General features: G+C 40.3%; 1 protein-coding gene across 1 annotated transcript in view; it reads right to left on the reverse strand.

Annotated features, from left to right (window-relative positions):
• Nucleotides 1-448: 448 nt before the first annotated feature.
• The window catches only part of DAPP1 (dual adaptor of phosphotyrosine and 3-phosphoinositides 1), a 46,816-nt gene continuing 33,552 nt past the window's right edge, over nt 449-13,712 (reverse strand). The window contains exons 4-9 of the mRNA XM_019552998.1: nt 8,383-8,513; nt 6,038-6,085; nt 5,080-5,142; nt 3,010-3,095; nt 2,303-2,390; nt 449-1,701 (exon numbers count right to left, since the gene is read on the reverse strand). Coding sequence (XP_019408543.1) covers nt 1,651-1,701; nt 2,303-2,390; nt 3,010-3,095; nt 5,080-5,142; nt 6,038-6,085; nt 8,383-8,513 — 467 coding nt within the window. The 3' untranslated portion in view covers nt 449-1,650. The remainder of the gene's footprint in view (nt 1,702-2,302; nt 2,391-3,009; nt 3,096-5,079; nt 5,143-6,037; nt 6,086-8,382; nt 8,514-13,712) is intronic.

The following is a 13,712-nucleotide window of genomic DNA, read 5'->3' on the forward strand; positions in this document are numbered from 1 at the left end:
TATACCCTCAGTCTTCTCTTCTTCAGACTTAATAATCCCAATTCTTTTCAGCCTTTCCACATAAGTCAGATTTTCCAGGCCTCTAATGTCAAACATTTTTCAACATTTATGGTGATCTTTATTTAGACATCTTAAAAACTTTGAAACTCCATTTTTAAAAAGTACAAATATTTATTTGAAATAGCAAAAATAAAATGGAACACTTCCTCTTTACTGCAGTTCTGAATTTTTTTTATTGGTATAGCTGTCACTTGCTCTTTTTTTCTTCCCCCTCCCCCCAGTACCTGCTTTCATGTAGTAAAGGCAGTTATAGCTAATACTGCGGGCAAGCTTTATTATACATATGCCAATATGGTTTACATAGAGCATAATCTGTTTTTTTTACAGTATGAAACTTCTTGATTCAGCCAAACTTTATAATACTTGAAGAGAAAAAATACATGATCCCTTTTTTTATCTGAGAGTAACTGTCATCACAACAGTTCATTTCCAATATGTAATGCCTCTCTCTTGTGTACTACTGCAGAACTTAGTGGGCTAAAACAAACTTCCACTTATGAACACTCGGAGCAAAGTAGCAGAAATGCTTGGAATCCAAATTAAACACGCACACAGTTTGGAAAGAAATTCTTTTAAAAATATTTTAAATGTTGGTCATTTCTAATGTAGCTGTTGCCTTGTGTTACGTTTTTACATACTTTTACTACTTATTAAATTGTGCATGGTTATAAAACTAATGTTATGCTCTAGGCAATGTTGCCTGCATTTTCCAACAAGTGAGGAAAATGTCACATAGGCAAGTGACTCAACTGCAACCTCTATTGGAAGGGGAACTATGCCTGCTCTAGGGTGTTCTTTTCTCTTTCTCTGGGATCTGGTTCTACAGTTGTATTGGATGTAGTAGGACTGGGGATCAGCTACTATAAGTGGAGATACTTTCAGTATGGTATGTTTCTGTATCTCCATCTGATTCATTTAACACAGTCATTCTCAGCTATACACTTCTAACTACCACTGACACAACGTAAGATCAGATTATGCTACGTACATTTTTAAGCAAAGTCAAACAATTCATCCCTCACTCTGATGAAGTGTTTTAAAAAAAAACAATCTCAATTCCTCACTAATAGCTCACTTATTACAAAAATATCATCTAGTTCATTTTTTAGCTACGTGAACGGATCAGCAGGCAGGTGGGCTGTACATTTCCTCAAGGGTTTAAGCACTTAAAAACAATACAAAAAACGTTTAATCATTCCAGGCTAGATACCACAGAACACGTTGCCAAGGGTTAGCTATGAACTTATCACAGGAGAGTGCTCCATTATTATAACACAAATTTTAAACAATGAATATTTTTTCTTTCTGCCAAGTGAACGGGCCAGGTGTTTGAGCTAGATGCACATTCAGAATGTAAAGTATGACTGGGTTTGGGACTGGCATTGCAATGTTGGCAACAGTTTTCATGTATCATTCCACACTCCAAAAATGCTCAACTAACAAATCTTTGTGTGCTGAGTTGGATGTAGTTACATGTATGTTCACTGTAGATACTGGATGCACAGACACTTCTCACTCGTGAAGAAATGGCATATTCCTAACTCTGGAGAGAGAATCTTGTGAAGGAAGCCGTAATCCCGACAGGAGTAACTATGAAGTGAGAGTGGCACTACGCTGCTCCAGCTGTTTTCGTATTTGAGACTGAAAAAGAAAGACAACCCATTACTTACACGTGTGTGAGTACACTCATGGATTATACACAAAGAAATAAAAATGAGTCAAGAAGACCACATGCCAGACCAAGATTTCTGAGCAAGTTACATTTTAACACCACACTGTCCTGCTGATTCCCTGATGTCCTAATATATATTGACTGTATTGTCCTATATTATCTACAACCTAAGTAAAACAAATCCCTTGTCTCTTTCTTTCTTCTGGACAGGATTATGCAAGCACAAAATGCATTCAAGAAAAGGGCAGTATAGGAAATGTACATTTAAAATGTTTGACCAGGTCTGCACATGTCTCCTAATTTACTGATTTGAAACTAGGTCCAGGTTAGATGACCTTCGTTAGGAGAATTCCAGCAAGATCCTGGAAAGAACCAACACTTCCTGCCTGTAAGGGGGACAGATTTTACAGAGAACTATGCTATATATAAGCCATAAAGTTATTTTATTTTATAAATATTTTATGATTCCTTATGACTTGTACCTAGCAGCTAAGTAAGAATCCCATTGTGCCTAGACCCTACATAAGTCTTCTGACAGCATTTCCCTTCAGCTTGACACCATGTTCTTACCAGTTTCCACCTCAGTATCTTAATCCATTCATCTGCTTCTACTCCAGTCTTTGCACAGAGGTAATATGTCCTTAATGGGAATACTAAGCTGTAAATGAAACATAATTAAAATAACGTGTGAAGCTCTCAGACTAACCAACAGTTTTTCCCAAAGCTAAATTCTGTTTTGACACCTGCCAATTTTTTTTGTTAAGACTCAGAGCGATGCAAAGATGCTATATTTACATGGCTTCTGTCTCAGGTGAGTCTGTGGAAAGTTTAAACTGTGTTTAACCAGAACTGTTTTTAAATTTGGTATTTGAAAGGGCAATACTTGTTAATTTGTTGTCCCTTACCAATATAAACAAATGTGTTGCATTAACTGCTTTGCAGCACTGGGCACAGAGTATCTCTAGTGCATGCTATGAAAAGCAGCCATGTTTAAACAGTGGCTGTGGCTTGACCATGATTTACACATGCTTACAATGGGGCTAAATTTGTACAAGGACAGGTAAAAGGATTCCAGGCCAAAGCTGTGCAGACTTGATCAAGATATCTGCAATGAACGGATAAAATACGGAATGGGAGATGCTTGGTAACACTCACCAAGCATCAAACATCTCTTTTAAAACTAACTGGCTATAAAATAGTAAGAGTTCCTGAATATTTAGGCCCTTAAAAAAGAAAGTAGAAAAAGAATCAAGGGTTTATTTTGCATTACAGCTTACCAGAAACAGTTGACTTTTTCCTGTGAGTAATCAAACTGTACCGCTGAGCATTCTGTTAAGTCTAGTGCCCGGATTGGTTCGGTGGCCTTGAAAATAAAATACTTTTAAAATTAGAATGTTATGAAACTGGCTTTGGGGCGGGGGTTGTCTCCAAACCCTCCCACCCCAAGTCGGTAGGGTGGTTGCCCTTGTCACCCCTCCCCAGTTATGCCACTGAGCTGACCTCATTCCCAAAGCAGGCAATGGACACACTTCCCTTTTTCCATGCACTAGGCCAGTGTATACAGTGATACTGAAGTAAATCAGGAGTAGCACCATTGACACTACTGGAGACAATCCAAATAGTGTAACTCAAAGACAAATATAGCTGAATGTAAGAAGCAGGGAAATAACTTGAAAACTAGAGCTGCACTGATGACAGGTCGCGGCACTGCCAGCTGACGGATAAGAGGCGTGGGCAGATTCAAAGCCCAGATGAAGCCTAACACTGTTAATTAGCAACCATTTGCATATAGTTTCCAGCTAACAGGACTTTAGCTGAAGGAAATAAAAGGCTGTTTTGGGATCCGTGTGTTGGAGGATTGGTTAAGCAAGGGAAAGTTTATCCTTCTTAGTAAAAGAGTCAGTGAAGCTTGCTCACCAGATCATACCAGGTATATATAACCCAGCTGAGGGAGATTCAGTTAATCCCTCAGGATACTAAATGGGTTTAACCTGGGTGAGAAGAAAAGTAAGCATAAGACCCAAGGCTATCCATTGCCATGAGACTTCTTTCCATTTTTTTTTTGTCTAAGTACAGATGCGTCTGGCTCTGTGGTTGAAGAAAAACAAACAGTTTTGGCAAGTGAGTGAACTCTCTCCAGGTATGAGAATCTGGTCTGGATCTGGCCTTTGTTTCTACTTGAGCCAGCTGGTCACAAAGAGGTTTACTAAAGTGAAAAATCAGACTATCTATGCTAAAAAAGCTTTGCCTTTCCTACTTGAGATGAAGCAGTATGTATACTACTTCTATACTACTACTTTTCTCCACAAATTAGCAACTGGATAGTCTGACTGGAGGTGATATTCTCTGTTAAAGGTTACTCCTGATTTGGTAAGCAATTCTATTCAAATGTTTGACTTTGCCTTGTGAAATGCTATCTTAATTCAAATTAGATTCAGTATGAAGGTATGGACTGAACTGATTAAAGCATGCATGTTTATAAGAGCAATGTATGGAGTTGTAACAGAGGTAAACAGTGCTGCACCACCTGATTAAAAATCTGTTGGTGATCTTGGATGGAAAGTATTTGCTTCTATAGACACCTCTAAACTTGTAAGTGTTACAAGGGTAGAATAATCATCCAGAGGGGCCTAGGCAAAAGAAAAACTAAACACGGAAAATAAAAAGGTAGCTAGCTGTGTCAATCTGAAGTCGGACAGGGTAGCAGTGCACCCTACAGAGCGTAACAGTTGCCCAAGAAAACCTAAGCTGTTACATCTGGGGAAAACTAATTACAGCAACATACCATAATAAGAAGTAGATGCTTAGATAAGTAAAAATGCCCCCAAAATGCTGCATCACTCAAAGGGATAAAAGCAAAACCTCCCCCCCCCCAAAAAAATGTACATTGAAAGCACGTGATGTTGTCTATCAGTTTGTGGTACATTACCCTTCATGAAAGCCTTTTGTCATTTAAAGCTAGACTGACTAAAATAATTAAGAATGTGTAGCAGAAAATAATTTTGCATTGGGGTATGGTCAAGATAGAAAAGATTAGAAAGACTCAACTGATATTAATTAGCCTGTTGTTACTAATGTCACTGACAGAACTTCTATTGACTTTGCAAAGAGCAGGTGCAGTCTCTCTGACACCTAGCAAACAATGTGGACAAACCATGTCATAGGGGGGAGGGAAGGCAGAAATTTAAATAGGGAAAATTGTGGTTTATTGGCTTTATCCTCAAAAATACTGTGACTCTTGCACCTCCCACCTGAAGTTCAGAGTTGAACATTTGTGTTATTTGAGGTCAGGCTGTCATTGTGATAAGATGGTTTAGAATAATGGCAAATTACAATTTGCTACTCACCGTCTGGTCTTTGAAATATTTAAGTTCATTCCTATGCAGTGTAAACCACCTTGTTTTCCAGTTCTGAAATTAGAAAAAGGAAAAAAAAGGAAATTGCTTTTTAATTGCTGTATTTTTGTTTTAAATGTCTCAGAGAGCCAGCTTTCTATTTAAAAAAACACTTTGGTAAGCATAAGTTGAAGCATAGCTGATCACTTCCTTTAGTCAGCGATGTCCCATGTAAAACTAAGATAACTGCCAAAAGGAGAATATAAGCATTGTATTAAAAATGCGGATAAGAAATGGTCAAGATTTTTGTTTAAGGACATCCAAACTTTACTAGAGTGTAATGTTAATCCTATTATACCTTCTCGCTAAATACTGCAAAGTGCTTTATAAAAAGACAAAAAAAAAGTCATCAGCATTTTGCAGAGTTGATGGCGAAAAGTGGGTTTCAGAGATGTCAGAATGACTTGCCCCTGGCCATGTAGTGAATCAAAGGTAGAGCAAGGAAATAGGGCCCTGATCTTGTGATTCTCACAAGCTGCCTGCCTTTTTTAAATGGTTTTGAGGGCTTGGACCGGTGTATATGCCATGTCAAGGACTCCAGCCCTGCAAGGTTCAGAACTCCTCCCCTCGGGAAGCCGAGGGTGTTCAACACCATGCATTATCAGGATTAAATAAACAAGAAACAGAGGATCAGGCTGTCTATTATCTGTAACAACACAAATACAAATGTACATGTACAAAATGTTCCAGCGTATTGGTATGTGAACAAAACACTGTGAAGAAGAGATCAAAGGCACCCGTGACTCTTTATCTGTCATTTCATTGTAATGGTGAAATCGCTACTATAAACTAATGGGATATTGGGTTATAAAAGTAGGCTTTTTTTATTTTCTTATTATTTTTTATTTCCTTCTTCAGACCTGGGATGGAACAGAAGAGTGTGAAAGCTCTGAAGTTTTTTTTTCCTTACCTTTACTATTTTGCCTTGTTTTATCAAATACCCTTCTTTTGTACCCAGCTGCAGAAGAAACGAGAAAGGAGGACAAGGTTAAGGGCTGCACAATGTTTGTATTTTTGAAGCTTTTCATTTTGAGCAAAGCAAAACAAAACCAAGCTACAGCTAGTTCTCTTCCAGATGCTTCCCACAATTACTTACTTTACCTTGTGTGGCTTATATACTGTCCCCATTGTGTGAGCCAAACTTACCCATGATGTAAACATATAATTCCAATAACTTTAAAAGAGCAGCACCCTCTTGCACCAGAATTCAAACTGGCCTTTGGTGCATGACGACTCTGGCCAGCACAGAGTTCTCAAAGAACACAGTGGGAAAAGTTCAGAGAAACACACCAATGAAGAGTTATTTTAATTCATACAATTGACTTATTGTTCATGTGCAGCAAGATGTCACATGTTGCAACCATCAAATTCTGGGATTCTTCCAGCCAGTGAGATTATCTATATAAACTGCTCTTTTAAAAAGATTAACAACAAAACAATTCTTTGCTTTAGTTAAGCATCCTCTACACATAATGAATGCGCTTGCAATAAGAAATAAAGGAAATGGACAGCATGTTACTTCAATGCATGTTCCAGAGAAAGTTTGATCTGGTCAGGCAAGTGTCCATTTGACTTCAGAAGGAATCCTAGATGCATGGTTTTGGCCAACTTTCAGAAGCAGCCAGTAATTTGGGGAGCTTTAACTTACTGGATCCCTCATTTGCAACATCATAAAGGAGTCTGACTTTTCCCCAAGTGAACATCTGAAATTTGGACCTCCTTCAAATATCAGGTGAATGACTATCCGCTTTTGAAAATTCTGGCCTTTTTGATGTTGGCATGTGAAAGGTTCACGTATTTCTTTTAAAGATAAAAATGACCATTACCACAGCAGTTTTCTGGCATGCCTGACCATCTCTCTGACTGGGACAGGTTTTCCTGATCTCTCCTCCTAATTTCTAACACTGATCTCTGTTGTTTGTTTGGTTTTTTTTTTTCCTTTATTTTTTACAAAGAATTAATTCCATACTTGCATACAGCACCTTCCTCTCTGTGCTGAATACTGCTGTCTTGGACATTTGGATTGTATCCTGGACACACCACCTGTCTCGACTAGACATTGGATACTAAGGATTTAAAGTCTCCAGTTACTGTTCAGGCAAGTCACAGATGGCAGAGGCAGGTGGACCAAATGGATATGAAAATGTTCTCTTGTTTCTCATACCAACACAGCACAGCTTTTACCATGCTCAAAATTACAGAAGCTGAAAATAGGAAGCACAGGCTACAACTTCATAAGAGAAAGCTCAGTACAAATCACCCTCTGTACACTGGGGACCCTTCACCACCACTAGCATGCCCCATGTCTCCCAAATGTTATCTGAACTGTGACCTTCAAATAAATAGTATAAGAATAAGGCCTATGTGAACTGTGCATGGATGTCCAAACATGCTATTACTGAAAAGCTTTTGAACACTTGTGCAAATATTTAGCTGGGTACCCCACCCAGTTAACTTAGCACTCCAGCACACAAGGGCTCACTCAAGTCCTCCTCTTCTGGAAATGTGCCCTTGCCTCTTCCAAATATTTGCATGATTTTTTTAAAAGAAAAAGTAGACGTACATTTCCTTGAAGTAACAAAGAGAGACACATCACTGATATTAAAATGCTACTTTAAACCAACAGTAATACTCTAAAATGAAGAAGTTAAGTAGCTATTGATTTGTTTTGAGGTACATTTGTAGACTTGTAACCAGTACTACTATCTGCCTCCCTGCTTAACTAAGCCAGTCCTACACCTCTTTTATTTCATTTCACTTACAAGTAAAATAATTTCTCACTAATTTTAATGGAAATTTGCTTGAGTAAGGCCTGTGGCTCAACATATGTATTTTCACCTACAGTCTAAATCTATCAGAAACATCTCTAAATCACTAAGTAAAACAATAAGATGGGAGGAGGAAAATAGTTTTAAGGCTACTTTTTAATGTTACCATTCTTAAAGATGAATTTCTAGGTTTTTTTATTTTTGAAGAGTCAAAAATATGTAATTATGACAGATATTTACATATAACATCTCTGATTTAATATTTTCAGTCAGCATTGCACCCTCTGAGAAGAATGTCAGGAAGCTTCTTATTCATCACATCACTGCTTCTAGCCAGGTGGGGTTTTTTTATTTTTATTCTTATTACTGGAATACATATATATAAACACTTTAAGAGGACCGATCACTAGTGCTTATTCCAGGGTTCATAAACTTGGCCATGTCGCATTGAGTCAAGGAAAGGACACGTTGTAAAACAGCAACTTACAGAGGGAGCATTTGGGACAAGATCATTTTCTGTTTTTCCTGTCTGCATGGCAGTGTGAACTCGGACAGACTCATAAATGGACGGTTCTTCCACTTTCCGAGGATATGGATGTTTCAGTACAATCAGGGTGCCTGAAAGAAAGAGAATGCTAGTGAGTGCCCTGGCAAAATGAATATCACAAAATAATTAGTACCATCTGCCTATTCAGATGATCAAACTTGAAGGTACCATTGCTGAAAAGCTTCTGAATATCTGAGCACATCTCTCTTAGCTCTGTAGTTTGAAGGAAAGCTATGTCAGGACCCCTCTAGATGTTCAGGTAAAGGTGTGATAGGATCTGTTGAATGATCTACGCAATTGTGCCATGCCTCCTGCCATGCTACACACACATGGCAGAAGGCACGATTGTGGGATCCAGCATCAGATCCAATCATTTTATTGCTGATGCAGAGGGAGCCCGTGATTTGCCACCCTGGGCTCTCCCTGAACCAGCAAGTAGCAAGGTCCTGTAGCTGACAGGACCCCCAGCCCTGGTGGCACCCCAAGCGTTGTCACGGCTGAGAGTCTCAGAGTTGACAGGTCTTCCAGCCACAAGGGCATAGACCTTGCTACACATGCAAATTAAAGCTGGACAGAAACCAGCTATAAAATTATTACACATTTTTCCAGGTCTAACTTTATTGCTGGATGGACCTTTTTATGGTGTGATCATTACTTTGCACAGGCAGGCAGTCTAAATGAATTGCTCTTAGCCAGTCCTAACCAGTTAATTGTGTAATACATGTAACAGGTAGAGGGGGCCTAAATCATGTATAATATCCCATGTACTGCTATAGCATGTCTGTGGTTTCAGGTTGCTCAGCAAAGAGGACAACAATCAAGTCCAAGGACGATCGGATATTATGTCATACAGTACTCAGAAATATTGATAAACTTGGGGAAATCCTTTCCAAAGCAGACAGCCCAAGCAGCTGGACTTCATATAAGGTGTTGGAGAGAAAGAAAACAAAACAAAACTTTCTAAGCAAGCTACAGTATGGCAGCAGGCAATGACTAATGGACTTGTGTAGTAGTAGGTCCACCATGATGGATCCTCTCTCTTTACCTCTGTTGTATTCTTATAAATGTTTCACAGGACACAGTCAGGAACTTGGGTATGGGCTACCCAAACCCTGCCCCTCTCCTCTGCAGAACTAATGCAGGTCCACTGTACAGACTCTTGCTCACCACTGTTTGTGCCCACTGTCACCTCTTCTCTTTTACTGCAAGACTTTGTTAACTTTTTAAATCTGCCTTATCTTCCTCAATTTCTTGCAGGTAGAAAAGCTATGATGACAGCAGTTTCAAATCTTTTTGTGTTACAGTTTGAATCTCTTTTGTGTTCATGGAATAATCAAATAATATTTAAGTGACAGAATATTTAAGTCCATAGTTGTTGTAGTTATCAAAAACCTCATCTATATTCAATCTTTAACAACACCTGAAAGTCATTTCTTGCCCTGCAAAATTCTGATGTGGACAAGCCTCCTTCTCTTTAGAGGCACAACTATATGACTGAGCCTGATATCCTGGGCTGATTAGTATTTTCATGGCTGCCTTCAATGTTCAAGCTGCATATAGACATCCAGACTCAAGAGTTGTGTGTGGATAGGGAACCAATGTTTGAACTTGAGTCCAAATGTGGAAAGACATTGGCTTCCCTCCTCTATACAAAATGCAACAAGAGGCCAGAAGGGCCAAGTAGACGAACCATCAGGAAGCCTTCAGCATCATCTTGTCTGCCTCTGACTCGGTGTGTGACACTGGACAAGTCATTTGGAGTATGTCAACACCATTTTCCTGCTACTCCTGAGGAGTATGGCTGTCGAGCTTTCCCCACCCTCCTGCTTCAATTTCAGAGATTCATAGATGTTAGGGTCAGAAGGGACATCAACGGATCATTGAGTCCAATCCCCTGCATAGGCAGGAAAGAGTGCTGGGTTCAGATGACCCCAGCCAGATGCCTATCCAGCCTTCTCTTGAAGACCCCCAGGTAGGGGAGAGCACCACCTCCCTTGGGAGCCTATTCCAGATTTGGCCACTCTAACTGTGAAGTTCTTCCTTATGTCCAGTCTAAATCTGCTGTCTGCTAGCTTATGCCATTATTTCTAGTAACCCCAGGGGCACTTTGGTGAGTAGAGCCTCACCAATTCCCTTCTGCACCCCCAGGATGAATTTATAGGCAACCAGAAGGTCACCTCTCAACCTTCTCTTGCAGAGGCTGAAGAGGTCCTTGTGCCCTAGTCTCTCCTCATAGGACTTGGCCTGCAAGCCCTTAACCATACGAGTGGCCCTCCTCTGGACCCTCTCCAGGTTATCCACATCCTTCTTGAAGTGCAGTGCCCAAAACTGCATGCAGTATTCCAGCTGTGGTCTGACCAGCGCCCGATAGAGGGGAAGTATCATCTCCTTGGTTCAGTTTGTCATGCATCTGCTGATGCACGATAAAATGCAGTTAGCTTTTCTGATGCTTTCGTCACACTGATGACTCATGTTCATCTCAGAGTCCATTAGGACTCCAAGATCCCTTTCCGCTTCTGTGCTGCCGAGCAGGTCATTTCCTAGGCAGTAGGAGTGCTGGACATTTTTCTTCCCTAGGTGCAGTACTTTGCATTTCTCCTTGTTAAATTGCATTCTATTGTTTTCTGCCCATTTGTCCAACCTGTCCAGGTCTGTTAAGTTGCTATTTCTAACACACTACACCCAGAAATTAGGTGGTGAAGCTGCACACCACTGCCTCACAGATCTTGCCCTCTAGTTTGCTTGAGAGAAACAGCTGGGACAGTCTCAGGTCAGCTTCACTGCCTCATCTCTGGACTGGTGTCCATGTGGAGTAGGACCAGTTGGCTTGGGAGTGGGGTCTCTGGGAGCACTGGGGAAGCAGTGTAGGCATACCTGTAACCCATGTGAACTTTACAAAATGAGAACAGTGGTAGCCCACCATGGCATATTAACCTATGGATGGTAACTATCATTACTGTCAGTGCCTCATATTAGTTATTTCAGAAGAGTTAACAGATTCTGATTTTAGGGAAATTTTTCAATAATTACAGGCTTCAATCATCAAATGGCAGATGTTTTGCTTTTTAAAGCAGTGTCATTCTCTGGGTGAACAAGAAACAGTTTACTTATAAAAAATCAATTCTCCAAGGCCCCCCCACCCCCAGCCTTAGTATGGGATACAGCATCCAATCATTAAATGATGAGTCATATCCTCTTGAGCTTGTGATTTTGCCAGTTCTTGCAAGCTGAGCAATCTTTGGGGTGAGAGAGGACTAAGACAGGAGGCCCGCAAGGAAAGCCCAGAGCTGCAGGAAGTGGTGTTGACATCAACTAGTCAGTGTTGCACCAGTGACCCAATATGTGAAGCGACACTGTACTGCTGTGTCAGGCACACTTTTCCTGCAGATGTGCAAACTTTTGTTTCATATTTAAGTCCCACTTGAGCCAAATGAGGTCTTGAGAGAGTGGCAGCCCTGAGCACCTGTGAGCAATCAGAAACATGAATGTGTTTATATTTTGTCTTTCAACTAAAGGAGGTTAAGTCTGATGCTTTGGCCATATTCTACCATCTGCCCACTTGTGAAATGCTTTAGGGTGAAATGGCATGGAGGAAAACCTGAAATACAGGAAGCTAGTGATGAAACAGAACTCATCTGAGTTCATATTACTTCAACATAACACAACAGAAAGATATAAACGTCTGCAATGTGTAAAACTCTTTTCTGACTCAAAGTCAAGGTATTTGCACTAAGAACCCTAACTACAAGAAGCTAATAATCAAACCCGTCTTCATTATTTAAACTGCACTGCCTTCTTCCTGCCTGGCCAGTTACACCTGTCCTTTTCCACTCTAAATTGTTCCTTTTAGAAGGAAAACCAGCAGCTGCAGCCCTAACAGGTCCTTTTGGGCACTAGTACTAGACCACAGTCAGCCACACATCTCTCCCATCAAGCAAGTAAAAGTTTGGTGTGTTCTTGTTTTCCCTTGGCTTCCCCCTTTCTTTTATGCATGGCATTCCTCTAGAGGTGGCTTTTGAACAGCAGGGGAAGTTTCTCGCAGGTTTAGTCCACATAATTAAACTCAGGGCACGTGTACACGTGATACTACATCGCTGTAGTGATGCACTAGGGAGACATAGTGACCACATGCATCTACACGTGACCAACAACTACTTTGCTGTTGTGGCATGCTCCCATAGCAGCTAAAAATAACTGTGAGCCCAGTGTACAGTGCAGTACAGGCTGCTACTGTGCTGTGCTTTAGTACTTTGAAAAAGAAGCAGCAACATCACCATACAGGCATGTGTAGATGCGCACTCACATAATTTACCTGCAGAAGCCCACATAATTTACCAACTGGCTGCTCTGGTAGTTAACAAGGTTGCAGGCTTCCTAGATGGATCCTATTATCTTCCCTCACTACGAGAAAACTAATGTCTCTGTGGCAGGCCCAAGTTTAGTATAGAGTTACGCAGCCAGTTTTAAGTGACCTAATTCGGGTGCCAGAAGCAGTTTTGCCATGGTAACATTAAGCTTTGTCCAGAAAAAAGCTGCAGGGTAGACATGCCTTAAGAGACCAGGGCTTGCTAGAAGGAAAGAAATGAAAGCTTGATGTCCTACCTTTACCTACACTTAACCAACAAGAAGCCTCTAGAAACCCCAGTGTCCAGGGTATATACTGAGCTCAGTCAGGGACCAGCAACTTTGCTTGTTAGGTGAAGGTGGTGATAGCCAACAGAAATACCATTTTCTTTTCTCACTCCTTGCACAGCTCTATGAATGTACAACACTACCAATACCAACAGACTTTTTCATAGATTTCAACAGGGGAGAACCAGTTGTTATTCCCAGTTTCCAAATGAAGAACTTGCATCAAACCTCAGGAATACAAGTCCCAGTCCAGTGATTTACCAGCAGTCACTCTATTTCTTTATCAAAGCAAGAAGACATTGTATGAAATTATTAGTCAGTTAGCACTTTGATCTGGTTAAATTGTTTTAAGAAAGAAATATGGAATCTTATAAAAATAAATTAATATTGGTGTTCACCACACTACTATTTGGTAAGAGTGTGTAAATCATATAAAGGGCATGTTGTGTCATTCAGACTAACCTTCACAGAACTGTAACTAAACAGCAGAGTGCTTATGTTTACAAAAAAACAGTAGCAAAAGCTAACTCTAAACTTAGCATGGTGCTTCAGGGCCAATGCAGCTCACCCCCCAGTTACAAACCCTCAAATTCCCAAACCCACAATCCTAGCTGAAAAAGCAGATCAAGGAGATGCTC

The sequence above is a fragment of the Crocodylus porosus genome, unplaced genomic scaffold (genome assembly GCF_001723895.1).
Source record: "Crocodylus porosus isolate Cpor-Errol unplaced genomic scaffold, CroPor_comp1, whole genome shotgun sequence".
Lineage (NCBI taxonomy): Eukaryota > Metazoa > Chordata > Crocodylia > Crocodylidae > Crocodylus > Crocodylus porosus.